At 36.9% G+C, this 27,627-nt stretch overlaps 1 protein-coding gene and 1 non-coding gene across 6 annotated transcripts in view; both read left to right on the top strand.

Annotated features, from left to right (window-relative positions):
- CKAP5 (cytoskeleton associated protein 5) overlaps nucleotides 1-27,627 on the top strand; it is an 89,891-nt gene that overhangs the window by 59,018 nt on the left and 3,246 nt on the right. For 3 of the 5 annotated variants that reach the window (XM_087951327.1, XM_087951329.1, XM_087951328.1), the window contains exons 24-44: nucleotides 6,464-6,592; nucleotides 7,367-7,561; nucleotides 8,323-8,452; nucleotides 9,002-9,090; nucleotides 10,533-10,658; nucleotides 11,818-11,967; nucleotides 12,333-12,536; nucleotides 13,798-13,933; nucleotides 15,346-15,539; nucleotides 16,716-16,888; nucleotides 17,126-17,149; nucleotides 18,598-18,771; nucleotides 19,248-19,368; nucleotides 21,004-21,183; nucleotides 22,029-22,216; nucleotides 22,965-23,040; nucleotides 23,326-23,514; nucleotides 23,603-23,740; nucleotides 25,038-25,121; nucleotides 25,911-26,067; nucleotides 27,327-27,481. In XM_087951327.1, the coding sequence (XP_087807453.1) occupies nucleotides 6,464-6,592; nucleotides 7,367-7,561; nucleotides 8,323-8,452; nucleotides 9,002-9,090; nucleotides 10,533-10,658; nucleotides 11,818-11,967; nucleotides 12,333-12,536; nucleotides 13,798-13,933; nucleotides 15,346-15,539; nucleotides 16,716-16,888; nucleotides 17,126-17,149; nucleotides 18,598-18,771; nucleotides 19,248-19,368; nucleotides 21,004-21,183; nucleotides 22,029-22,216; nucleotides 22,965-23,040; nucleotides 23,326-23,514; nucleotides 23,603-23,740; nucleotides 25,038-25,121; nucleotides 25,911-26,067; nucleotides 27,327-27,481 (3,012 nt within the window). The remainder of the gene's footprint in view (nucleotides 1-6,463; nucleotides 6,593-7,366; nucleotides 7,562-8,322; nucleotides 8,453-9,001; nucleotides 9,091-10,532; nucleotides 10,659-11,817; nucleotides 11,968-12,332; nucleotides 12,537-13,797; nucleotides 13,934-15,345; nucleotides 15,540-16,715; nucleotides 16,889-17,125; nucleotides 17,150-18,597; nucleotides 18,772-19,247; nucleotides 19,369-21,003; nucleotides 21,184-22,028; nucleotides 22,217-22,964; nucleotides 23,041-23,325; nucleotides 23,515-23,602; nucleotides 23,741-25,037; nucleotides 25,122-25,910; nucleotides 26,068-27,326; nucleotides 27,482-27,627) is intronic. The other 2 variants (XM_026671234.2, XM_026671235.2) reach the window with 1 other exon arrangement.
- Nucleotides 19,450-19,562, top strand: LOC113414390 (small nucleolar RNA SNORD67). Its single transcript, XR_003371165.1, has one exon. It is a non-coding gene; the product is annotated as a small nucleolar RNA SNORD67 (small nucleolar RNA).

Raw genomic sequence — 27,627 nt, 5'->3', positions numbered from 1 at the left:
TTACAGGGATAACTAATGGGATTTCTATAGGATTCAATAATTACATCTTTATTGGCATCCTGTTCTAATTTCTCCCATCCTTCATGTTCTAGAAATTGGGCACTAGCACTACATAACACTTTAGATGTGCCTTTCTCCCAAAATCTATATGCCCTATGGTTTGCCTGATAACCAACAAAGAAAAATCTTTTAGCTCTATGTTGCCCTTTTTTCTGAGTTGTGCAGGAATATGCACCCATGCTGGTGCACCAAATGTGTGCAGGTAACTTAGATCAGGTTTCCTGCCATGCCATCTGGTGAATGGTATTTCACCTGTTGTTGTATTAACAACGTTGTTCAATATGTTATTAGCACACATTGTAGCCTCCCCCACAAAGAATCAGGTAACCCAGAATCATTTAACATTGTTCTAACCATTGCCTGTAGTGTTTGGCCTCTTCTTTCAATAAAAGCATTATGTTCTGGCCTGTATGGAGCAGACTTCTTATGCTCTATTCCAGCTACTTTAAGTCTGTTCTGGAATTTGTTATTAATAAATTCGTACCATTATCTGTCACCAGGGTTATCAGTTGTCGCTTAGACTTTCTTTTAGCAAACCTAAGCCAATTGAAAAATGTTGATATGTTTCAGTTTTGCTTTTCATTAAATAGCAAAACCCATATCTAGAATAATGGTCCATAATGCTCAGTATATATCTAGCACCTCCCATACTGGGTTTCTTTGGACCTATTATGTCTGCAAATACTACTTCTAAAGGTTCTTTTGTTTTGAAACCATTTAGCCTATTTGCAGGCAATACCTTACTCTTATCTTCACAGCAAACATTACAACGCAAATATTTATCACAAGGTTTTAACCTTATTCCTTCAGATAACTCAACTGTACGCTTTAGCATTTTAAAATTTACATGCCCCAAACGCCTATGCAATAAATGGATACATTCTTCATGAGGCTTTATATTATTAAATACAGTTTGTGCCTCCCCTTTCTTACTATTATCTAAGACATATAATGTTCCATTTAAAGCTGCAGTTACCCTTTTGTTATCTTTTTTCAATTATGCAATTATTATCTTTAAAAGTAATTACATAACCTAATTTATCTAATACCCTTACTGAAAGCAAATTAAACTTTAGTTGCGGTACATACAACATTTTTATATCCTGGTTTATGTAATGGACAACGTGCAAAACCTTGACCTTTCGCTTTCAGGTTCCAGCCATTGGCAAGTGATATATGTTGAGAACTTGTAGACATTTTTATAAATTTTGTCTTATCTCTTGTGATGCAGTGGGATGCGCCACTGTCAACCACCCATAAATTATTCTTCACATCAAAGTTGCTAAACGTGGCTAGTTCAAATGCTTTCTTTGGCTTTTTTACATTCTGGCTTTTTCTCTTTTTGCAGAATCTTGCCAAATGTCCTCTGCCTCCACAATTAAAACACTTTTTAATTGTGTATGCCGTTGAAGATAAATTCTCTTCTTCCAGGTGCTTTACTTTGCTTTGCTGGTTTCTTTCAAGCTTTGAAGATAATTTCTCTTCTTTCTTATCTTCTCTCAGCTCGTCACGCCACGCCTTCTTCTGGCTTCTTCTAGTAGCCTGCCTGTAATCTCGGTTAATGAGAGGCTTTTCTTTGGCAATACCTCTAACGAAGTCACATAGTCATCATAGCTTTGATCTAATGAAGATAATATTATGTAGACTTGTTGCAGTTCATTAAATATAAGCTCTTTTTCTTGCAATTCTTGAAAAATGCTCTTCATACAGTTTAAATGAACTAACATATCTCCATTCCTCTGAAGATGCGTTCGAAAAAGCTTCCGTGTAAGATTTATATGTGCTCCTACACTGTCCCGAACATAAATCTTTCTGAGGTTCTCCCAGCAGTTTGCAGCATTTTCTTCTCCACGAATATGGACAAGCTGCTGATCACAGAGAGTCAGTCCTATGATGCATAAAGCCTGCTCATTCTTCAGTTTAAAGTCTTGTAACTTTTCTTTATCATCATCATTAGCAGGATCCCAGCTACTCACATCTGGTGGGTTTGCTATAATGTCCCACAAACCTTCTCTGCGTAGAAGTAAACTACATTTCATTGACCATGAAACATAGTTTGTTCCATCCAGCCTGGATATCATGGACAGTTGTGACAAATTTACTTGTGCCATTACTCTTCAGATATTTTAACTATTTTAAACTAATTAAAACAGTTTGTTTTTACAGTAATGTGTAACTCACACCAACTCTCTCTGCTATATCCTGGTTAGTTAGACTATGTAGCTGGGCCCATAACCAATGTTAGGGTTTGAGGAATTAACCCCTAGCAGAGTATTGCAGCAGTAGTCAAGCCAGGTAGCCAAAACGAGAGTGGAAGGGCCCCAGAGTATACACACACTGAATACAAACACTGTTTGTAGTTTAAATAGTTTTTAATCCAGTTAGAGTTTAAACATTGTCATTCAGTCCATTAAGTCATTCACAGTATTTCCATCCAGTAAGACTCACTAGTATAGTCCAAGTTAAGAGTCCTGCAATATCTTTATCAGCCGATAAAGATATCTTCTCCTCCTCCGGTTTCACTCTCCAGAGAAACAAACGCTGGATATTCAGCAAACAGTAGCAAACAATAACAGTTCAGTCTCAGGCACTCACAGTCAGTAATCACAGTTAGTCACAGCAGCACACAGTAACAGTCAGCCACTCAGTTACAGACGGTAACAGACAGACAGCCAGTAGCAGTCAGTAAGCTTTCCAGCTTCTAATGCTTCCTTATATAGTAACTTCTAACCGCACCCTTAATTGGCTAATTGCCTGCTGCATTGTGCTTAAAGTGATAAGCACTTAAACCATGATATCTAAGTTTTATATATTTATTCACCCAAACCATATTTGGTATCAATGTTATACCTAACATACTCCCCTTTTGGGTGAAATAAATATATAATACCTTTACAATCTTATCCCATATTTTTCACAACTCTCCTGGTGCTTACTGGCACCTTGGGCTTTAGTAAAATTATCAGCTAAATTGTCCTCCGACATATTTGGTATCAATGTTATACCTAACAACTTTCTGTTAAATTTATTTGTTACTGAGTGATATAATAGGCCGAATAAAAGTTAATTCTGCTGAAGATGAAAGTTGCCCATATAGATTAGAATAACAGAGTTGGAAGAGACCTTGGAGGTCTTCTAGTCCAGGGGTCTCCAACCTTGGCCACTTTAAGACTTGGGGACTTCAACTCCCAGAATTCCTCAACCAGAAGCGCTGGGGATTATCCAGATTGAATTCTGGGAGTTGAAGTCCGCAAGTCTTTTTTTTTTTTTTTAAACAAATTTTATTAATTTTTAAAAGCATACAAAACATACAAGATAAACATAAAACCTTTTTTCTAAAAATTTCTAAAAATTATTTGAAAGTTTAACAACATTAACACATTTCCTTACAATCACATATTTTCCCTTTCTAACTTGCTTTATTTTCTTCTATCTTTCTCTCCATTGTCCTTTTCTAACCTTTCTCCAAGGTTTTATTAACTCATTCAAACATAAACACATAAGAATACAAAACATATAAACATAAAAAAAACAAAACATCTTTTCTGAAAGTTGCTTAATCCCGGGTCAAAACTCTTTGTACAGACACCAACTCAAATTCATATTCATTTTATATGCCATTCCATATCATTATTACCATTTTCAATTTTATATATAGCTTCTTCTCTCTCTTAGATTCTCTTAATTTTATTTTATTTATCTCATCTCAATTCAAATCATAATATTTATTATTCTTTGTCTGTTTATTTCCAGCTATCGATTTATCTTTCTTCTTTAAAAAAAAAGCTTCTCCTGTACACTAATTGGAGTATGACGCCTTTACCTCTTTCCCCTACATTTATAATACTTAATATAAAATACCTAACTTACATTGGGATTCTATTTGGTACATTCTAAAATTATACAGTATTATCAATACCAGTACTGATCTATTCATTAATGTTCATATTCTTTTATATCATAAACACTTAGCACATTACTTTTCAGTTAATTAACATACTTTTGTGGGAGCACCTACATTCCATAATTATTCCCCCCCACGTCACATATTTTAAATCATTATTTCATTAAGGTATTCCTGCTTTCCTACTTCAAATCTCTTTCAAAAAAAAAATTCCCACTGAAATAACACAATCTAATTAATATTGACATTCATTTGTATCTTTCTCTCCAACTCCTTTATATCTTAACCATTTTATCCATTTCAATTAAATAACATGCCTTTTGGGAATACTTATATTTTCCACCATTATTTCCCCCCCCCCCCCACATCATATCTCAAATCCTTATTTCATAAAATGTTCCCCTTTTCTTAAGACAAGTTTCACTAAGTTATATTAAACATTTTATCACACTTTAAATTACACATTATTTCCAACTTTCTAAAATTATTTCTAAATACAAATATAAAAAACAATCTTATGTACCTTTAGAATCCCTTTATCAATAAAGTTTACCCATTATCTCTAAAAACTCTTGTTTCTTTACATCTTGCTCTCTACTATTGAGGCTTCTCGTCCCCTTTCTCCCTTGCTTATTCTTCTCTCTGTCCTCTTTACCCCTTTGCCTCTCCACCTCCCTTTTTCTCTGCTTTCCTCCTTTCTGTTGTCTTCTAACATAATATCTCTTTTTCATCTTGTTTTTCTCTTTTTTGATTGCTTTTATAGGTCTTAAAGTCTCTTTTTCCTTTTTCTCTTTCTCCTTTCCTTCCCCAGCCAAAGTCACTTGTTCATCAAAAATGGCTTCTTCTTTGTCACAGTCGTCCTGTTGTCCATTCAATTTTACATAAGTGTAGACCGCCATTTCTAAATACTGAAAAAGAGTATCAAAAACATCCTTCCCTTCTTGCTTTTCTTTCTCATATTTTTGATATAAAAGTTTCAATCTGTCCACAAGTAATGCCATTATAAAGAGAGAAAGTTTTCCCAAGCAACCACCCAAGTGCTTTTAATCAGAGATAATTCTCAAAAGTAGTAAAATCACCAAGCAATCCAAGTAGGTTAATTCTTTTAAGCACTTTCTCCTTCACTTTCTCTTTCTGGGATTGGAGTTTGATCACAAAGTTTAATATATTTAATATATATATCTTTCAAAAGCCTTGTTAGTATTTATAGCTCTTTAAAAATCCAGGCAGTCTTCTCCTTATTTTCAAATTCTAATCCAATTTTTCCCTCTCCCTTCCCACTCACAGCAAAAAAAAATTTTTAAAGTCTTTTTTTAAAAAAAAATCATTCAGAAATCCTTATCTCTTCAGTATTTAATTACCTAGATTTTCAGATTTCTCTTGTTATTCCATCCGCTGTCACGTTAGGAAGGAGAGTGAAGAAAAACAAAACTTTCCCTTTTAGAATTCTGTGCGCTGCTTGTAACTCTCTCTGGAAACAATGTAGCAACTTCTCCGTAGCAATTTTCAAGCCCCAGGAAACTTTCTTATCCCTTGGCAACTTTATCCCGGTCCAGAAACAACTCTCACAATTTCTCCGATTTTCTTCCTCCTGCACAATCTTATCCGTTTGCAGGTTTCTTCATGGCAGCCATTGCTGACCGCCGCTCCTCCGCCTCGGGAAAAGGGGGTTTTGCTGGCTGGGGAGGGGGTCTGCGACACCCCTTGCCCCCTTTCCAGATGCCCCCTGTCTTCAGCTGCCCCTGCAAGGCAGCTATATCCCCCAGATCCAAACGGATCGGGGGAACCTTGGCAGTGAGCTCGGCAGGGATCGCGCTGGATCGCAAATCCCTGCCGCTGCCGAAGCCTCGCAAACCGGAAGGGCGAAGTCCGCAAGTCTTAAAGTGGCCAAGTTGGAGACCCCTGTTCTAGTCCAACCCCCTGCTTAGGCAGGAAACCCTATACTATTTCAGACAAATGATTATCCAATCTCTTCTTAAAAACTTCCAGTGTTGGAGCTTTTACCATTTCTAGAGGCAAGTTTTCGTTATGTGGTGTTAATATCCTAGCTTCAAAAATTGGTAATAAGGTGTGGTCATTGTTACATCTTATTGGGGTCTTAGTAGAAAATTTAAGGAATGTAAATGACTTTCCAATTAAAAATAGCAAAATGCAGATAGAATAAATATGAATAAGCCTTTGGATTTGCATCTAAATTACTGTCCATCCTATTTCCGGGGTAAGTGGTTCGAAAGATCTGTTTCCTGAGAGTATGCACCTTCTTGAACTTTAACACATGCATTTCTTGTGTTGCATTAAATTAGCACCTCAGAGATTCAGTGGAAGATTATCCTCTCTTTAAAAGTGTTAAACACTTGATTGTTTCACAATAATGAATATAAATGATAGATGGACAGATGCAAGAACCTTATCTAGTTGACTTTCAATTTTCTGGAATATACATAAGTTTGTGTATTTGTGCATGTATATATTATATCTTATTTTCCTTCTCCTTTCCAGAGCAATGTACGGGCAGCATCATTAGCAACAGTAAATGCCTGGACCGAACAGACGGGCATGAAAGAGTGGTTAGAAGGGGAGGATTTGTCAGAAGAACTCAAGAAAGAGAATCCTTTTCTAAGGCAAGAGGTGAGGATTTTAGTCAATGCAGTCAGTTTCCTTTTGTACTATTATCTTGGAAGAAGTGTCAATTCAGTAGAGATGTGCAAAGCAGTCCGTGCACAAATATACTATGCTTCAACTCATCTGTTCGCAATCCAAAATGTAGCAGTTCTCCTCTGAGTAGAAATAGTTCTGAGAAGAGCAGGAAGAAAAATGAAGACATTGGTAAGTGAGTGTTTTGTGGCTAATTGCACCCCTTGTGACAGGTGGTTTTGAATAGATTAGTGAAAAACCTCACAGTATGTTAATAACATTCTAAAAGAGAATCCAAGACATACAAGGTGATTATAATAAGGTGTTTTGTTGTCGGGAGAAGTATATTGAATCAGTTTCTGCATCCATTTGCTTAGAGAGATAGCATTAACTGGCCAGGAATGTATCAAATCTTTATCTACAGGTTTCTCCTCGTTGTCTGTTTCAAAACTTTTATAAAATTCCTCTCCTAAAAAGTGTTTTATTCTACCAAAAAAGAAGAGAGAAGGGAAACAACATATTGCTTCTATTTGTTCTCCCTAGTGGCCTGCTCTTTTTGGTGTCTTGTTAGTCAGCTGTTGCTCCCTTTCACTCGTTTTATTTTCCAAATCAATTATTAGTAGATTAGTGGATATCTACTTTTTAATATACCAGTTTCATTGACTGTTGACCCAAAATGCCACCAGTTTTAATTATTCATATGTAAATTTGTATAATATTTACTTAGAATACAGTGTGTTCCTTTCTAATAATCTTTTCTAACTTTAGCTTTTAGGTTGGCTTGCTGAAAAGTTGCCCACTCTCCGAACTGTCCCATCAGACTTAGTTTTATGTGTACCTCACCTGTACTCCTGCCTGGAGGATCGAAATGGAGATGTCCGTAAAAAGGCACAGGATGCTCTTCCATTTTTTATGATGCATCTGGGTTTTGAGAAGATGGCCAAAGCCACTGGCAAATTGAAGGTACAAAAAACACTAATAAATTGACTGATCGTTGTCACTAGGTTCATTATATGGAATCTTAATTTTTGTAAGCCACTCAGAGTCATTGAAATTGAATTGGGTGGCCAAAGAGAGTATCTTAAATTAAAAAAAATAAAAATACAAAAAATTTGGAGGGAGCAGAGTCAAAACAGCTAATGGGAGTATAAATAGTGGCAAGGACAGATGGTATATAGACATGCAAGTAATAGCATGAATTAGTTTCTGGGAAGTAAAAGACTTCCAAAATAGTTTTAATTATTGGAATTTAGAAATCTAATCTAGGAAATCTAAAATATCCGCATATGGGTTCTTATCTATATAAACTTGGGTAATTTGGGGTGGGAGTTTTTGAGCAATTGGGCTGCAACTCTGGAAGTCTTTAGGCCATCTGTTATGATATGGCAGAACTTTGGTAACATGACTTTGAACCATTTTTAAAAATAGTTCTAATATATTTCATAAGGTTGGAGAGGTAAAAATGGTATCAAAAATAGTCATTTTGCTACATAATTCACTGCAGTGTGGTATCAGGGTGGTGGGAAACAACCCATAGTCCATGGGTTGCCCATTTCTGCTGTAGGTTGCCACCATTCCTTTGTACTGTGCACTGACAAGCCGGGAACCGTTTACAAAAATTAATTTCTATTTAAAGATCTGTAAAGGAAAAGAGAGTTTGGCTTGTAGTCATTTGATCAAGTGGCTTAAATGTAGATACTTAAGCACTCTTTTTTTTTCTGTAGCCAACTTCGAAAGATCAAGTACTGGCCATGCTTGAAAAAGCTAAAGCTAATATGCCTGCCAAACCTGCTCCACCAAGTAAGACATCTAGAGCAGTGGGAGCAGCTCCAGCCAAATCTCAAGCTGCATCAGGTAATCTTTCTACAGTTGTCCTGTTTGAGAGAACTCCAGTTTTAAGAAAGATTAAAACACTGCAGTCATCATAAATATAAGTCAGTTGCCAAGCATCTGAATTTTGATCACATGACCATGGGGATGCTACAGCAGTCATAAGTGTAAAAAACAGTCACAAGTCATTTTTTTCAATTCCATTGTAATTTCAGTCACTAAATAAACTTTTATTTAGGGGATGGTTCCATGCGAATGGCCAGCAAGTATGCACGCAGTTCCATTTGCATGAGCATTGTGTGTGCGTACCTGCCACTCATGCAATTGGAATGCACAGCTCGCCCACTGTTAGTGCAAATGAGGATGCATGTGCAGTTATCGGCCGTTTCCATAGCTTGGTTGCAATCCCCTCGTGGCCCCCTAGTGGGATGTGGCCCAGAGATTGGGGACCCTCAGTTTAAAGTATATGTTGAGAATTATAGTATGTTTTGTTAAACCGGCAGAAGGGGGGTGGGTGGGCTGGTAGTTTTGATCCGAAGCCTATATAGTGCATACTAACAAATTATTCCTTAGGTTCCAATGAAGATTATTCATCTAGCACAATGGAGACTAAACCTGATGCCAAAAAAGCCAAAACAGGAGGAAGCGCCCCTAAAACCAAGGTAAATGACAACAGTGGGTCCTGGTTTACTTGGCTTTGCAGTCATTGCTAGGAGATTTCTAACTTTGGGGTAGTACTTGTCCCAAGAATTCCTGCCCTCATTCATATTCTGGCAGGCATTGCTTCTGAGGCAATGCCTATCTATCTAGACAGGGCCAGTGATGAAATGAGACTTTGCTATGGAAGACAGGCTGGATGGCTGCTTGAGGAAGAGAAGTAGGACTTAGTCCTCTCTGTCAGGCAATGAGTGGCAAGGACCACAAACAGACAAGCAACCTCTCTTTACTTGGCAAAGAAGGATTTGCCAAGGACCTTCTAGGCAAGGAAAGAAAACAAAAAGAAATTGTCTGTCTGTCTAATCTATCTGTCTAGCTGTCTTATCCATCTGCCTGCCTGCCTACCTAGCACATTTTTGAACTGCCCCTCTCCCTCATATTTCTATCGTCTATTGATAGAAAATGAACAGCAGGATTTGGACAGCAATCTTTGGTGGGATAGCTTTCCTGGATGATATCAGGCTAGATGCAGTATTGCATATCAATCCAGAAATAAAATCAGATAGAGCCCTGGTTATGAAAAGTACTTTCAGCTATGGGACAGAATGAAATGATCACATCACAACTCTATTTTGCAGCTCATTCTATTTCATAGTAAAGCTTTATTTAAGAAATTTTTATTCCATGGTATATTGTAACACTACTCAATTTTTTTTCATTTTTGACTCACTAGAGATTTTTGTGTCAGTGTATGAAAAAGCTTCATGTTGCAGACCTCGGGTTAATGAAATAATCCTTGTGAAACACTCATGGCAATTGGAGTCTGAGCCTCTTGGTCTTCACTAAGAGGAAATTTGGTGGCCTGACTGGTCTCTCTAACTCATTCCTTCCTCAGTATGATTTACATGCCAGTGATCTTAGATCTGTAATATTTCATATATGGTCAGTAAATAGGAACAGAGTGCTTATGCTCTATACTCATATTTATGCAGAAGTAAAAAAAAGTTTTAAAAGTGTTTATGTGGTCAATACGATTAACTACAGAGTATTCTGTGACTTGTTTCAGCATTCTGATGCAAATTCAGGCCTCACCAAAGGCAATAGTAATCTGACAAAGAACAAAGATATCAAACAGGTAATAAGCGGGTACCACATAGAGTGGCTGGTACACTGACCTTTATATACTTGCTGCACTAAACATTGTTATGGCCTTTGTCTTTACTCTGCTAAATAGGTACTTGAGGTCTTCAGTGCACATTCTAACACACACTTCTGTGTAGGGGAAATACTTGCCTTGCATGCTGATGGGATAGATTCGTTCTAAATAAAGGCATTCCTATTGACTTCAGTGAGATTAGTCTAGAGGTGCAGAATGGAAGGTGGTTTAAAACGAGATTATAGGAGCTTGGTTACAGGGAAATGAACTTACTATTGTTTTGTGTCTTAGGGTATACAGGGGAAAAAGGTTCCAAGCAAATCCAACTTGAAAGATGATGATGACAGGTCTGGCCCAGTTTTTATTTTAGTCCCAAATGGAAAAGAGCAAAGAATGAAAGATGAGAAAGGATTAAAGGTGAGAGAAATGCTCAGCGTCTGATTTCTGGGCTGTATTAGACATGAATTTCTATTATAAACTACATTTACTTTAACACTGGAAATCCCCAGATAGAAAGACATGTGGAGATCACTTAAAGTTATTTATTCACTTAATTGTACAGATGCATATTCTGCTCTTTTGTACTTATCAATGTTATTAACAGTTCAGTGGACAAGCATACAAAATTAGAAGTTGTTCTGTTATTCTTTTTTGTTAAGCCTAGTCTACAAAATCTGCCAAGTTTGTTTTGAGTTACTGAGCTTAAAACAAGTGCATTCTTTTGAAAAAGTTCAGTGGGGAGGTGTCTCCTCATTCAGTATTAGGGAATGTTTCTACAATAACAAAAATATTTTATTCTATTTTTTTAATGGGAAGATTGCTAAAATTTCACCAGCCGGCATGGGGAATTGTGGGAGTTGAGATCAACATAACTTAGAATCACTAAGTTCGAGGAATACTGCACAGAATGAATAGCCAGAAACAAGCCTCAAATCACTGACTGTATGTGTATGCACCTAAGCATCTATGTTATAATACAGTTCTGATATATTAAAATACAAAGACTCAAGATTAGGTTCACTTCAGCCATGAAAGCTCACTAAAGTGTTGTTTGTGAGATAACCTAACACATTTCCAATAAGAGATCTAGTTGACACAAGTTAACTAGAGGCCAAGGTGGAAGCATTAACCCTTAAAAAATTTTTTTAGACTTGTTCCTATTCAGATACAAGAATAAATTATCCTTTGTTTAAAATAATCAATTGTTTCTGGTATCTTCTTCATGACTGTCAAAAGTGGGATGGGTAGAAAGTACTTGCTTGAGGTTTAACTAACTAGACTTAGTGAAAGGAGAAAAGTGAAAGTTACAAGTCAAGTAATAATCCATATAAGCAAAAATGTTTCTTTTGTAAATATGAATTTCTTTTGTTATGTTAAGAGGATCAATGTTACTTAAAAATTACCTGTGGCTCAATAATGTAGTCTTAGTAAATAAGGAAAAAAACCTACACACGTACATGTGATGTATGTACATGCCACTTACAATTTACAGACTACTTTAAGTAAAATTTAAGTTACAAGTAGGTTAAGTTACAGGTTTAATTTTTAAGAAGACCGTGTTCCCATCTTCCCTCAGGTTTTGAAATGGAATTTTACTACTCCTCGTGATGAATACATTGAGCAATTGAAGACTCAGATGTCTAGCTGTGTTGCCAAGTGGTTACAAGATGAAATGTTTCATACAGATTTTCAACGCCACAACAGAGCACTTAGTGTAATGGTTGAGGTGAGGAGCATTGACTTCTGACAGTTGATAAAACAATAAGAGCACTGGTATAACTTTTCCTAGAGCATGCAACTTTTGGAAATATCCTATTCAATTTATAGCCTATATTCTCATAAGAACAGTGTAATTAGTATTGGCCTCTATCAAGGCACTGAATATGAGCATTTGAAACAAAATGAAATAGCAGAGTAGCTGATGCAAGTAGTAATTATGCATGTACAAAACAATTATCTTTGATCCCTTTGCTACTAGAAAAGCAATGGCATAATTTAATTGAAATACAATTTCTTGGTTTATTTTATTGTAAAAGAAAACACTTTTTTTTGTGTGCAAAACTTCACCTTGATTTTTTTTTTCCTTTCAAGCACTTGGAGAGTGAAAAAGATGGAGTTATCAGCTGTTTAGATCTGATTTTGAAGTGGATCACTCTGAGGTTCTTTGACACCAATACAAGTGTTCTAATGAAAACTCTGGAGTATCTTAAGCTGCTGTTTATCATGTTGAATCAAGAAGAATACCACCTGACGGAAAATGAAGCCACTTCTTTCATTCCCTATCTTACCTTGAAGGTATCCAGAATTTAAAAAGCTGCATACTTGGTGTGTCTTGACCTCTTAGAATGGATAGAATGAAAAAAAAGAACCTAGATATTGTTGCTCACAAAATATAACAAAAAGCAAATTGTGAAATTAGAGCTGCCTCTGTGACAATATTGAGAATAATGATGACTGGAGCAAATCATCAGATCTTAGTTTGGCTTTCTCCTCAGGATCCTTCCCATTCCTGAATAAGCATAGGTGACAATATGCTTCAATTGTAGAATGCTTGAACTAAGTTAGTGTAGAAGAATACTCAATATCATTAAAACTTCAGTCAATACATTATATTAGGCAAATTCGGGAGAGTAGGATGCAAGAGGTAGCAAATTTTCATATTTTCTATGATTTTAAAAAAATGTGAATATGGTCAGTAACCTAGGGAATTCCATTAACTGTATTCCAGCCATCATATCTGGGATTAGTTTTGATGATGTTGATAATTTATTAAACTTGCCATTCTGAATGACTGTGCAGCTTACAAAAATCGGAAACATTACAATAAAATCAATAAAAAGTTAAATTTGATGAGATCAGCCAAGATGAGCTAGTTGTTGTTACCTGTAGTCTAGAGATTTTCAGTCATCTAGGTCATGGTTGTCTCAAAGGTGCTTTTTTGCCTCCTGAAAAAGCACCTTTAGGTGTTACCTGTAATGTTAATAAAAATATGAGAGCAGTTTTGAATAAAATACTTGCATTCTTAATGGTAGTAGAATTATTTCTATTAGCAAAAAAAAAATACCAAATACATCAATTAGAAATTCTGATCTTTAACAACTAAATTAATTGCAATACATGATAAACTTGTTACAGTGTGTGTGAGAGAGCAATGTTTTTAATATCACTGTAAAAATTCACCAGAGAATTGTTGAGCAAATACCTTACATAATTTTTTCAATTCATTAGAGAACAAGTATCTCTTATTCACTATAATGACCCATGAGATTTTGTATATCTGTTTCTGCTGCTATACTTGCAAAGATTCTAATTTACAAAACTCTCAGAGCAACTGAGAACAATAATCAGGATAGCATCTTCTAATATGTTATTATGCTCAAGGTTAAATGCTCTCATGTTTTCTCCAGTGTATTTGTCACTACCTAAAATGTCAGAGTGAAAATATCTGAAAATTTAGGCATGCCTGTGATTCCCTGAAAGTTTTGGATGTGAATATTAAGAATATTGATTATGCTTCCAGTTTTTCTAAATATCCAAATATCTTCTCTGATTTTAGGTTGGGGAACCCAAAGATGTTATTCGAAGGGATGTACGTGCCATTCTGAACAGGATGTGCCTTGTCTATCCAGCCAGCAAAATGTTCACATTTATCATGGATGGGACAAAATCAAAAAACTCAAAACAGCGGGCAGGTGGGACATGTATAGATCAGCAGTTGCCAACTTGTGGGCTGCGGCCCACTGGTGGGGCACAAGAAAATTTTGGTGGGACGCAGAGAAATCTCACCCCCAGAGCACTCCCCCAAAGCAATTAATCCAGGCTGTGCAGAAACACAAGGTTGCACCACCCACGTGGCCCACAGGAACCCTCCCTGCCCACTCCTTACCTGGCAAACTTGTCTGCTAAATTGCTATTTTTCCTTTTTCCGACTGTCAGCTGTTCTGCTGTGTCGGGAGATTTAGATTACCTAGGGAGCAGGAAATGGTTGGATTTCTTGCTTTCTAGCTAGTCTTTAGATCTTCAACTCTGCTTTTAAGCACAGCCAAAACTCCTTAGGACTGAAGGTTCTATTATTCAGTGCACACTCACAGCAAGCAAATTTTATGTGACATACTGAGCTAATGCAAATCACTGAATAATTCTGTGAGCAACTCAATCTGCCTGCCTGCTTTGCCTGATTTTGGGTAAAGTTGCATTAAAAATTTTTTTACATACATGGTGTGTTGAGAGTTAATTTCGTGAGTTTGCTTGCTAGCAAATGTGACAGACTGAGCTAGCTGATGGCAGATAGAGATCTCTGAATGAATCTGTGATTCTGTGAGCAACTCAATCTGCCTGCCTGCTTTGCCTGATTTTGGGTAAAAGTTGCTCTTTTTTATATAAAAAATTCAATATTTATATAAATATTTATAATATTTACATACAAGCCATGCCCAGCCAGTCACATGACCAAGCCACACCCACAAATTAGGCCACGCCCACAGAACCAGTTAGTGGTCCCTGAGGTCCAAAAGGTTGGCGACCTCTGGTATAGATCACAATATCTTATTACAGTCATGAAAATAATGGAATGGGCAAGTCACACTTAAAATACTGATTTGTCACATTTCTGCATTGGATGCATGAAATACAGCAGATGCATTGGGGTATGCAGGGGTAGGTAATTGTTTTCAGCCTAGTAAGGGATTGGGGATATACATTTATATATGCAATCACTCTACATAATTATTTCCAAAGGGAGCAATATGAGCCTTTTACTTAATGGCCTAGTTGCCATACCCCCACAAAGATGTCGCAATTCCTTAAAGTGGGGGTGGCATAGGAAACAATGAGATAGGAAGGAAATGATTTTTAAAAATAGTAATAATTATGTTCATATTATAAAAATTATTTTTAATGCCCGTTCAGGCTACTGACGATAAATGTGAATGGTTAAGGGGCAAATGTCGCTATTTCATACATTGTTTTAGAGTGGGTCCCCATTTTCATCATAGAGACTTAATCATGAAGAAGAATTTTTACCTTGCCTAGAATAACAGTTCACTTTACTAAGAAGTGTGGTTGCATTTAGGTTTTGTTTATATCTTCTTTTGTTATTCCCTAGAGTGCTTGGAAGAGCTGGGATGCCTAATTGAATCATATGGCATGAATGTGTGTCAGCCAACTCCAGGCAAAGCCTTAAAGGAAATTGCAATTCACATTGGTGACAGGGACAACACAGTCAGAAATGCTGCACTTAATACCATTGTTACTGTTTATAACGTGCATGGGGACCAGGTGTTCAAGCTAATTGGAAATGTAAGTAAACAGGAATAAAGGGGGAAAAATTAAATCCTTACAGTGCATTGGATGATTCAGGTTAAGTGGTACAAAGTCACAACACACCTGCATCGTATAGCTGACTGAATATTGATTTTCAAGAACAAATAAATTGTACTTTACACTATTTAGTTGTTGACTAATGCATCATTCAGGTGTCAATGAATTGTAAGATGGTAAATAAATAAGCATTTATTGTTAAATCTGCAATAACAGTAACATGGAAAAAAATCTTTCTGAGAGTTTCACCATCTACATTCAGGTAGCCTATCAAGATATTTCAAAGTAAAGAACTCAGGTGAGATCAAGTACCACCTACTTCCAAAATAGTACCTTACATGGAATTATTTTTCTCACATTTCAGAACCACTGCTTTTGTCAAAATTTCAATTTAATTTTACTTGCATTGTATTATTTAGAGCAGATTTCTGAATTTCTAGCATCAAAATGGTAAGAAAAGTCAGTCTTACACAAAACATTACGAGGCAGAGGCCCTGCAAAATTGGAGAACACCTGTATTTTAATGATGATTTTATCTTATGTTTTTTTTAAAATGTATTGATACATCCTACAGCTACTTTCATATTCTCATTTTGAAAATATAATATGACAAATTAATGTTATTCAATTTCGAGGACATCTCTGCACTTGGTCATGAAATCTCATATTCCTCTTGCAAGATGTTAGCTATTAGGGAAATTGTAAGTTAAGTCAATTGCTGCTTTGGGTGTTACTATTTCTCAAGTCACTTTCCTAGATTGGGAGTAGGAAAATAATAGAAGCATCCAGAATTTACCTACATGGCAGCTTGTCTCAACAAAATGGGTTAACATTTGTGAGAATTATATTTGTAGTGCCTCATAGTTTCTTTCAAACGCCAATCTCATTTTTCATATGAGAGAGTTTATACCTTTTACACCTATTGGGGAGAGAAATCGATGAATAATAAATGAGAGACTCTGCCTTTGCTTATTTTCATGTTTAGAGGTGTTTGGGAAACATTTATACTTTACTTATAAAGGGGAAAAAAGAATCATTGCTAAGTACCAGTATTGGGAGGTAAATTGCATGTTAGTTATTTTTTCAGAAATTATGAAGCTTTGGAGCATTCTTAGAGGCAAATCTTTCATGACATTAGTTTTTCTTCTTGTACAGCTTTCTGAGAAGGACATGAGTATGCTGGAGGAACGAATAAAACGATCGGCTAAGAGACCAAATGCTGCTTCATCAAGGCAGGTTGATGAAAAACCCCAGCGTGTGCAAAATGCCAATGCCAGCGCAAACATGCTGCGGAAGGGAGCAGCTGAAGACATGTCTTCCAAACTCAAGTATGTTATGTGGAGAAATTGCTATCAGTGTGCAACATTTTCACAGTGTGTGCTAAAACATAGCTTGTTGTTGCCTTGTGTTTGTCTTTTGTTTTTATCATTGCTGCATGCATGAGACAGATTGCAAAAAAAAAAATTGCAAAGCAAAATGTTTGAACCTTTCTTCATCTGTTTTGTCATGTCTTGAATGCTTTCTAAATGGTATTGTGCCTTTTTTCACTGCTTCTCCATGGACAGAATTATGTATCGCACTTATAGGATGTAAGTACTTACCACTAAATCCTTGGTAGCAGAGCTCGTACGATTTCTGTCTTTCCCCCCAATCATTAGTTATTAAATACCCTTTAGAAGAAGTTCCACATATTATAATAAAGCTTCTTAAAACTTATGGTTCTAGGAAAAACTGATGTTGGATATGAGAAATAGTGTCGAGTCCCATCTTTTGGGTAAAAAAGTTAAGGGAGGTACTTCTACACAAGCAGGCATCCTTCAGGTGGCATTGGATACCATCCCATGTGAAATTAAGATCCCCATCTCTGTTTAATATGTGATTCTTGGACCCCTTCTAGAATGCCTCTTGGTATACCTTATGCCGTTGTTCTAGAATCCTCTAGTAGGAAATCCCTAATAAAATAAGACAAATGGCAAGTTGTAACTAAGAGTATAAAACTCAGCTGGGAATATTCTGGATTCAGAAACAGTGGTCACTAAGAAAGGCAACCTAACATAGTGCCTTCTCCATATATGAATAAAAACTAGATTCATTTGGATGAAACCATACTTTCTTGTTCTATCTTTAACATTTGTGGTGGTGCATATATTTTACTGTAAGATATAAAAGGGAAAGGGAAATCTTAACAAGTTTTTAAAGAGAGTACAGATTTCCAATAGTTAGTGTCATGGCTGATCACCCCTGGCTTTGCTTGGTTAATGCAAAAGCTATAAAAACTACTGCAGGAAATCCTCAACCTACAACCATTTGTTTAGTGTCTGTTCAAAGGTATAACAGTATCGAAAAAGATGACTTACAGCCAGTTCTTGCACTTACAACCAAATCTCCATAGTCATGTGATCAAAATTTGGGCACTTGGAACCAGCATTTATTTACAACCGTTGCAGCATCCCTGGGTCATGTGATCACCATTTGCAGCCTTCTCAACCTGCTTCTGACGAGCTAAATCAAGAGGGGGTAGCTGACTTTGCTTAACAACCACACTATTCATTTCACAACTGCCCATGATTTGCCCTAACAGCTGTGGCAAAACAGGTTGTAAAATTGGGCACGGCACACTTAGAAACTGCCTTCCTTAACAAAGGAGATTCTGGTATCAGTTATGGTTGTAAGTCAAGGACTACCTGCAGGTTTGTTTGTTGTTTTGTTCCTGTAATTAAACATAATCATTAGGGGACAACAAATTTTGTTACGTTGGAATAGCAAGCCATTATTCGTTGTTTCGCTTCCTTAAGCGCTCCAAAAACTGAGCAGTAATGGGGGCTCCTTCCCAATTTCTTTATGAACTGTAGAGAATGTTGGGAAACCAGGGAGATTTCTTTGACGTAAAGTTGGACTCTCTACATCAAAGTCCCAGATAATATAGAAAAGAATGTTTTCCATCTGTAGCTTATGATGATTTCAGAATGTCACTTCTGTTGGGAGGACAGCATGCTTCCTGAAATAATAAGGAAAATGTGTTGCTTGATTTTTATAGCCAAGCACGTAACTTGAGTGGCCATTCAGAGGCAATGCATACAGTCCCTCGGGAATTTCAGCTGGATCTTGATGAAATAGAAAATGATAATGGCACAGTGCGATGTGAAATGCCAGCACTTGTTCAGCACAAACTGGATGACATCTTTGAGCCAGTCTTGATTCCTGAACCTAAGTAAGTGTGGGGAATTTTGTTTGTTTTGACCCAGTATGTGCATATTATAGGTATAATGTTCTTCTTTCTCATATATGAAGGTTCTATCCAAGGCCATAAAAGAAAAGATCTGAGCAAAAAGAAGGCAATACTAATTGATGTAACCATAGTTAAATTTAATAGAGCATTCCATTTATAAAATACATTGATTCTCTTAACTGCATATACCAGCCGCTGTCTCATACAGAGACATACATGTTCCTCTCCTTTCTTCTAGCAGCAATGCAAAACACACACAAAAAATACCCTACCCATAGAATACCCATAGAATAGAGATAGGAAAAGGTAGAAGGAAAAAGGAGAGGAACAAAATAGAGATGAGATGAGACAAGGAGAATTACTGTTAGGTAAGACTCTGCAAAATTTGCAAGTGTTATTTTGGAAGTAGTGTGGAAAGGTTTATCTTCCAGTAATTGCCAAATCTTTCCTCCACCCAGGGTCCGTGCTGTCTCCCCACACTTCGATGAGATGCACAGCAATACTGCTTCTACGATCAACTTCGTTATCTCCCAGGTCGCCAGTGGGGATATCAATACTAGCATCCAAGCTCTTGCACAGGTAAGTGGTGTTCCTTGTAGATGGCAGCAACATAGTCTCCTAACGATCATCAGCTACTGTTTAACAGATCAATAAATTATTTGCGAGAGTGATGAGTTGCACATTTGGTGGAGCTGAGCGTCAGGTGACACTTGCACCACCCTGAAATATGTCTTGATGACATAACTAAGTGCACAGGGGCCATCTGACTCGCAGTTCTCAAAAGGAACATAAGTGGTGCCTTCATGGAGTAGACCTCTGGCCTACCTAGTCCAGCATTCTATTCTCACAGTGGTCAGCAACTTCACAAGGAAGCCCATTTCCCAGCTATACAGTTGCCAACAAGACTAATAACTATTAAACCCCATGACTTCCACGAATCGATCCAAACCTTTTTGAAGCCAGCCAAACTGGTTGCAGGCACCACATCTTGTAAAGAAAAAAGATCTTATGTTCAAGTGCAAGAATATAGAACGTTGTCACCTTCTATCTAGATAATTCACTGACTTTCATTTTGATGCCAAGAGGCATGCAAGGATACCTTAACTCTTTGTATTATCTAATAACATTTATTTAACCTTACTGGGCTTTAAATCAAATTCCTGTTCCTCCACTACTTGAATTTCAGTCTACTTAACTTTGCTTCAAAGTCCTCATTTGCCAGCTGAGGCCCCTTTTGTTCCAGGAAGCATTTGGGGGGGGGAGGAGGAATGGGCTGAAATGGACCTGGCTTCTGACTGAATAGTGCAAGCCAGAGGAAACAAATGAGGAGGCTTTTGTGGTGCATTCAGTTTGTTTGTTAAGCATATTTCTATGCTGCCACATCAGTAAAGACTCCTTAACTTAAATAACTTTTCATGGATAAAATTTTATTTCTCCTATTAAGAAAACTTATTCTAATTTTGAGAGCCAATTTGGCCTAGTAGTTAGGGGACCAGGCTAGAAACCAGGAGGCTGTGGGATACAGTCCCACTTTAGGCATGAAATTTGACTGGGTGACTTTGGGTCAGTTTCTCTCAGCCAAACCCACCTCATAAGATTGTTGCGGGAAAAATAGAAGGTAGAAGAAGTATGAGCTATGTTCACTGCCTTGCATTATTTATAAAAAAGATAAAGGCACATATGCATGCATGCATACATACATACATACATACATACATACATACATACATACAATCATTTTTACTTTGCTGTCTCCAAAAGGGATACTATTTCTCAGCTGTTCCAAACAGCATGGGAAAGTTTATGGAAAAAACTTTATGGAAAGGGAAGGAATACTCGGGGTGAATTCACATTTTCATCTTGCATTCCCCTAGGGCTAACAATTACTGCAATAGCAGGAAAAAATGAATTCTAAATTTTTGTAGTAATGTGCATATTTGAGACAAGTTCTTTGAAGTGTGAAGGCTGCAGAATTTGCTAAAATAGATAATGGAGGAATAACTAACTTTTGCTGGCACTGCAAAACTGATGTTTGGTCTAATATTCTAAGATTGTGAACAAAGTGATGGATTCCTAGAGAATTGAATTAGAATAGTAGAATGGGAAAAATAATAGTTAAAAGGAGAGATTGGTGATAGTTTTTGCAGCTAATGCATGCCAACGTCTTGAATACTCTGCTACGTGAAGAAACATAATTATTATGTCTGTATATAGATTGATGAGGTTCTAAGACAAGAGGATAAAGCCGAAGCAATGTCTGGCCACATTGACCAGTTCTTAGTAGCTACATTCATGCAGCTCCGACTCATTTATAATACTCATATGGCTGATGAGAAACTGGACAAGGATGAAATCGTCAAGTTGTACAGTTGCATCATTGGAAACATGATTTCAGTAAGAGTTCTTTATTTCTTTTGCCACTGTAAAATGAGAAAAAACAGTCAAAATTCGGCTATTTCTTTTGTGTAAAATTTATTACTTTACTCTGGAACAGGTATACATTTATGTAAAAAGTACAGCATACTACACATAAGTAACCTTAATGCAGAATCTGGTTGCTTGGTACATAGTAGGCCAAGTTTCATGTTTTTTATTCATCTTCCTGAATTTCAGGAGTTGCCAAAAGAAAGTCACAAACTTAATTCCCAGAAGCCCAATTAAAATTTAAAAATACATTGTCTACTGTTTGGAAAAGAAGATAAATGGTTTTTATTTAACAAAGGGGTGGCCACGATGTAGTATTTTATCTTGTTTGATATGCTTGGGTTAAATGACCTAGATATTTTACACATACTAATATTTTAATTTTTTAATTCTTGAAGTGCTATTTTCAGGGATGAGTAAATGCAGCTTCCCAAATATCTAAATGCAGTTCTTATAGCCCTGTTCTAATCTGCTGCAGTTTTCAGCTGCAATGTCAATCATCTGAAATCAACATGCTTTAAGGTACAAACCATGCCTTTAAGAGGGGTGGCTTGTGTTTTATTATTGTGTTGTGGCTTGCCACTGAATTTCTTTAGGCTGGCATGTAAAGCATCTCCTTCTCTTCAGTCCTGCACCACAGGTTCTTTCTGCTCGTCAACACTTCTAAATATATTTATGAAAACAAGGCTTATTAAGAAGGCAAGCAAAATGCAACATTGTTTTCCCATAGTGGCCAATCTAATATTGGGGCACTGAAGGGGTTATTGAGGCATCAGAAGAGAGAATTATATCTAACATTTAAATTCATTTGACAGTTATTCCAGATTGAAAGCTTGGCAAGGGAGGCTTCTGCAGGAGTGTTGAAGGATTTGATGCATGGTCTCATTACCTTAATGCTGGATTCAAGAGTTGAAGATCTAGAAGAAGGCCAGCAGGTTATCAGATCTGTCAACCTCTTGGTGGTAAAAGTTCTAGAGAAATCTGACCAAACTAACATATTGAGGTAAATAACTTGATGATAAGATGAAAAAGTATTTTTTTAAAATAGTATAATCATTTGCCATAGCACTAATATTCCAGCATGTGCTTGATGAAATACTTTCGTTCCTCATTATAGTTGGATTCAGTTGAGCAATCTTCAAATTCAGTTCAAAAGAGATAGTTTAGAGCAGGGGTGTGAAACTGGCTGCCCACAGGCTGGATGCGTCATGTGCACGGCACGCCCACCCCAGCTTCATGAAGGGGGGAAATGTCGTGAAACATCACGTGACTGCAACGTGACACAGCGAGTTTGACATCAGTGGTTTAGAGCATAAACACTGCCTGTAGCTAATTAAAGCAGCCATATCTGTTTTTCTAATTGTGTGGTTGCAGTGGAGGCCTTTCTGCATTAGCCATACTGTCTTAGAAAATGTCATAGATGCTTTCATGAGTTACGGATAGGTGTTGTGTTCATATTCTGTTGTATTTTGAACAATCTCCCAATTAAAATCCTAAGTATTGTACCTCTCTGCATGGTACTTGCTGATTCTTTGTGAAAATAAGTATGACTCAGTGATTATATTTAGATGAAACTTAGGAGATTGTTGCTTGCTTTGTGGCAGATGGCTTTTATTCTATTGTTGTTATATGTATTGTAATTTTACATTATTTGTATTAGAGTTTTAAATGTTAGCCAGCCAGAATCACCACAGTGAGATGGCTGGCCATATAAATCAAATAAATAATGCTACTTCACTTAATTCTTCTAGTGCCCTGCTTGTTCTACTCCAGGACAGTCTATTAGCAACTGCTAGTTCTCCCAAGTTCTCAGAACTTGTAATGAAAGTGAGTATATAGATTTGTTTTCAAATTTGAAATGGCATAATGATACGTATTGCCAGCTTGTCATAATTATGGACCTTATTATTTTCTATTGAAAAAATTACAATATGAATACAACTTAGTGTGGTATACTGTTTTTAATAGATAAACCTGATAGGTTTAAAAATCTATGTTAAGAGTTGGTGTCTTAATGATCAGTAAACTTATGTCCAGTTTGTCACTGATGATTCTGCATTAGGATATACTTTTCGATAAGTAACTGGTTTTGGTTTCTCTCCTGCCTCCAAGTGCTTATGGAGAATGGTAAGACTTCTCCCTGAAACCATCAACAGTATCAACCTGGACCGAATCATGTTGGACATCCACATCTTTATGAAGGTGTTTCCAAAAGAGAAATTAAAGCAGTGTAAAAGTGAATACCCAATACGGACTCTGAAGACCCTGATTCATACATTATGCAAACTGAAGGGACCCAAGGTAAGACCAAATGGATTTGTTCCAATCTGTGAATGGTTCTCAGCAATATTTAAAAGAGTCTCTCTAAATTTGTAATGTTCCTTTCTAGATTTTAGATCATCTAACAATGATAGACAACAAGAATGAGTCTGAATTGGAAGCTCATCTGTGCAGAATGATGAAACACTCCCTAGACCAAACTGGAAGCAAATCTGATAAAGGCACAGAAAAAGGCGCTTCCCGTATAGTAAGTATTTTGTATTTTAAAATAGAAAGAAAATGGCTGTCACCTTAAAGCTGGTTAATTTTCTGAGTGCACAGTTGGAACCTTTGTGAATTATATCATTTTTACTGTATTGAACTTTTAGCCTGGATTACATAGAAGGCTGAAAAAGGCTGTCTGATGTGTCTGGATTAAGATGTCAAGAAACACAGGGAGGCATTTTGCAAAACGTTTGGTTACCTACAGAATATCTCTTGCACAATAGCATGTTTCAGGCTGTATACAAATTGGTCAACATACCTATTTCCTATATACAATCAATTTTCTCTTTTTGCATGCATTTACTTATAAACATTTATAACAACTTTCTTGAAAAATGACTTATGGTCATTTTTCACACTTACAGCCATTGCAGCATCCCCACAATCACATGATCAAAATTTGGATGCTTGGCAACCGACTCATATTTATGACGGTTACAATGTCCCGGGGTCATGTGATCACCTTTTGCAACCTTATAAGCAAAGCCAGATCCACTTAACAACTGTGTTACTGACTGCAGTGACAAGAAAAGTCGTAAAATAGGGCAAAATTCACTGAACAAATATTTCACTTAGCAACAATTTTGGACTCAATTCTGGCTGTAAGTAAAGGTCTATCTGTACAGTACAGAATGCTGTCTATCCATGCATTGTCCTTGCCAAGGAAAGAGAAGCCTTGCATGAAGTGATGTTCAAGAGAAATGGCTTAAATGTGTTGTGTTTAGGGTAGTCACAATTATAAGGCTAATTTCTGGTTCTGATTGACACTCATAGTTCTCAAAGCAGTACAGATATCAAATTTGTTGCTGCCTATAACTTGTCTATAAATGGCAACATTTGAAGGCTCACTCTTTCGTTTTTCCTCAGCTTTGTGCCTTCAGGGCACTATATTTACATATGACCATTTGAAGCTTGCTTATATAGTAGTACAGTACAGTATTGATAATATTTGTGAATTCTATCTAGCATAGTATTCTGCTACTAGTGAGCCTGAAATCATTATGTTTGCTATTGTTAATAAGTGAGATTAATGCTGTCTGATTTCTTTTCTAAAATAGTGGCTTGTTTTCTTTAAATTAGAAGATACTGTCCTAGCTTTTCTCCTCATTTATGTTTTGTAAATCTGGCTTACCTGTCATAGTGTTCTATCTGTGTTTCTAAAGATGCTTCAGTTCCTTAAATGTTGATTCCTCTAGATTTTTTCATTTGTTTTTGTGCATTCTGGTTGTTATTTGGATTTTTCATTTGTTTGTTAATTAATGTCCGAATTCCTTTTATAGGATGAAAAGTCACCAAAGGCCAAAGTAAATGATATTTTGGCAGAGATATTTAAAAAAATTGGTTCTAAAGAAAACACTAAAGAGGTAAGAATTATGCCTAGAACAAAAAAAAAAAAGTTCTCTTTTTTTCTCCACATGGAAGAAACTCTCAAGATTCGGCCTACTTGACTGTTTGGGGTTTTGGCAAAATTTTCAGATGGGACTTGTCGAACAATAGTCTCAACACTTTTCTTCCTTATCCCTGCTGAACACTTGACCAAACCATACCCTTTCTCTTGTTGTTGTACCTCATGCCACTGCTGTGTTTGTATCTTAATATAGCATAACCCAATAAGTTCATACCCATCCTTTCCCCCCAATCATCCCAGCTCTTTCTTTTCCTTACCTTCTCTTCACTGCTACTGACTTCATTTTTTCCTAATCTTTTCCAACCTGGAATGCCTATAACTGGGACCAGTATGCAGATCCAGTCGCAAACCACCTAATCCCACTCTTTCATGGAGGCTGTGGTCTATGCATAGAGCATTTTGCATATCTCTTATCAGTTGCACAGGTTTTTTTTGTTGGTTTTATTTTTTGGTGGGGGGGCAGCTTTGCAACCTCACATAAACATCTGGGCTAGCCTTTAGGAAAGGTTTAGAGCCTAGTTGTTGAACTTGAACAGAGAATACGTAAATCAACCTTTGACATTTTAAAGTAGGCCCAGGAAAGACCCATTTGAAATCCTAATGACCAGATAATAGGATGTTCAGCTCGGAGCCATGATATTGAACTGGCGTTAGTATACAACATACAGCAGCTAAATCTTCAGAGCTAATGCCCATTTTTATATGTACAACTTTTAATAGCTGAGGCATTTTGTTTTTAAAACAGGGCCTGGCAGAGCTGTATGAATATAAAAAGAAATATTCTGATGCAGATATTGAGCCCTTCCTAAAAAACTCCTCACAGTTCTTCCAGAGCTATGTAGAACGAGGTCTCCGGCTGATTGAAATGGAAAGGGAAGGCAAAGGGCGGATTTCTTCTACAGGTAATTTGATATGAACTTGCAGCCAACAGCACTTGTTTTGATGAAGCTATCATATTTTTCCAGGGTCAGCAGAACAGGTAGAGGATTTCAGAAGTAATATCTCAACTTTCTTAAAGTACAGGCCGGGTGTGACATTAAGCAATTATAATGGCTATTCCATAATACTCACATTATGCAGGTAATATCTATGAATAGAAATTTAGAACGTTGCACACATGGTATAGCAGTAGACTTGTTGATTAACTCTTAAGCAGAAAGATATTTAAAGTAAAGACCTAAAATAAAGATATTTAAAGTAAAATCAGCATGATTCTTCTTCCTATAACACAGAAAAAAATATCAGAAGGCCAGAGGAGTAATGATCTGTGCTACGAAGATGTCAGGCACAAAGAACCAAAGCGACACTGAGCTGGTAGTTGCTAGTGTAATTTACAAGAATCTCACCAGACTGACTACATTCTCTTGGGAATAGGCAGATAAAAGGCTTCAGAAATTTTAGCAAAGGCATGGCTTCTGCCACCTCCTCCCCCAAAGGAATTCCAAGTTTGCAAGTCTCTCTACTTCACCCCCATCTAACTGGAGATCTCATGACTGATGATTTCCCATGCCTGTTTTATTTCAGTTATAAAGAAGGCAGTGCTTATGTAAGAAAGAGTCATTTTATAAACTCATCCCACATGGTCCAGTAAATACGAAAAGCACAAAACAGGGAGTAAAATGTCCTACCTGCTTTATTGACTGGGCATTACCAGATCCAGCTTTGCATTCCCAGAATAAGACCCAAAGATAACATAAGCAGTTATGCCATGCAAACTGTCAAGCACAGGAAATTGGGAGTTCAGGCAGTTCAAATAAATATAAAGGTTTAATCAAACTGGTGGCCCAAGGGCTGGAGGTGTCATAGGCAAACCACGCCCACCCCAGCTCTGCGAATGGCAAAGCTGTGAAACATCACGTGATGGCAACGTGATGCCGCGAGTTTGACACCTGTGGTTTATTGCATCCTTAAGCTCTGTACAAGAATCTGAACTACTAGCAGTCAAAGCAAATTGGTGATAGATAAAAATCAGTGGAAGTCAAGGTGGACTGGACTTAGATCTCTTGTGGGCACAAAGGGGCTCAAGTGATTATGCATTTGATCCCACCTTCAGTATCAGCCTGGTCAACTCCTATACAAACCTAGGTAACATCCCATTTCAATCTTTTGTTGAAGTTCGATTTGACTCATTTGTGGCTTGTGATTTTTTTTTATTTTGTAGGAGTTTCTCCACAGATGGAGGTATCATGTATTCCCACTCCCACCAATGTAGTTTCTCCTGCTATCGGAAATTCAAACGGGGAAGAGGTGGGGCCATCTGTCTATTTGGAAAGATTAAAAATCCTCAGGCAGCGATGTGGCCTTGACAATGCAAAGGTAGTTAAAGTAGAACGAGTAGAAAGTTTTTGACTTATTGTTTTAGTTTGTTTATTTAGTTTTTAACATTTCATCTAGTTTCAGGACTTGTATGGAGAACAGGTAAATGTTTTAGGTTATAGTTATACAGAATTATTGAAAATTCA

Source organism: Notechis scutatus, chromosome 1 (assembly GCF_049901735.1).
Source record: "Notechis scutatus isolate UNSWTSFEM ecotype Mainland chromosome 1, rNotScu1.2, whole genome shotgun sequence".
Lineage (NCBI taxonomy): Eukaryota > Metazoa > Chordata > Lepidosauria > Squamata > Elapidae > Notechis > Notechis scutatus.
This window is presented reverse-complemented; position numbering and strand designations above follow the sequence as displayed.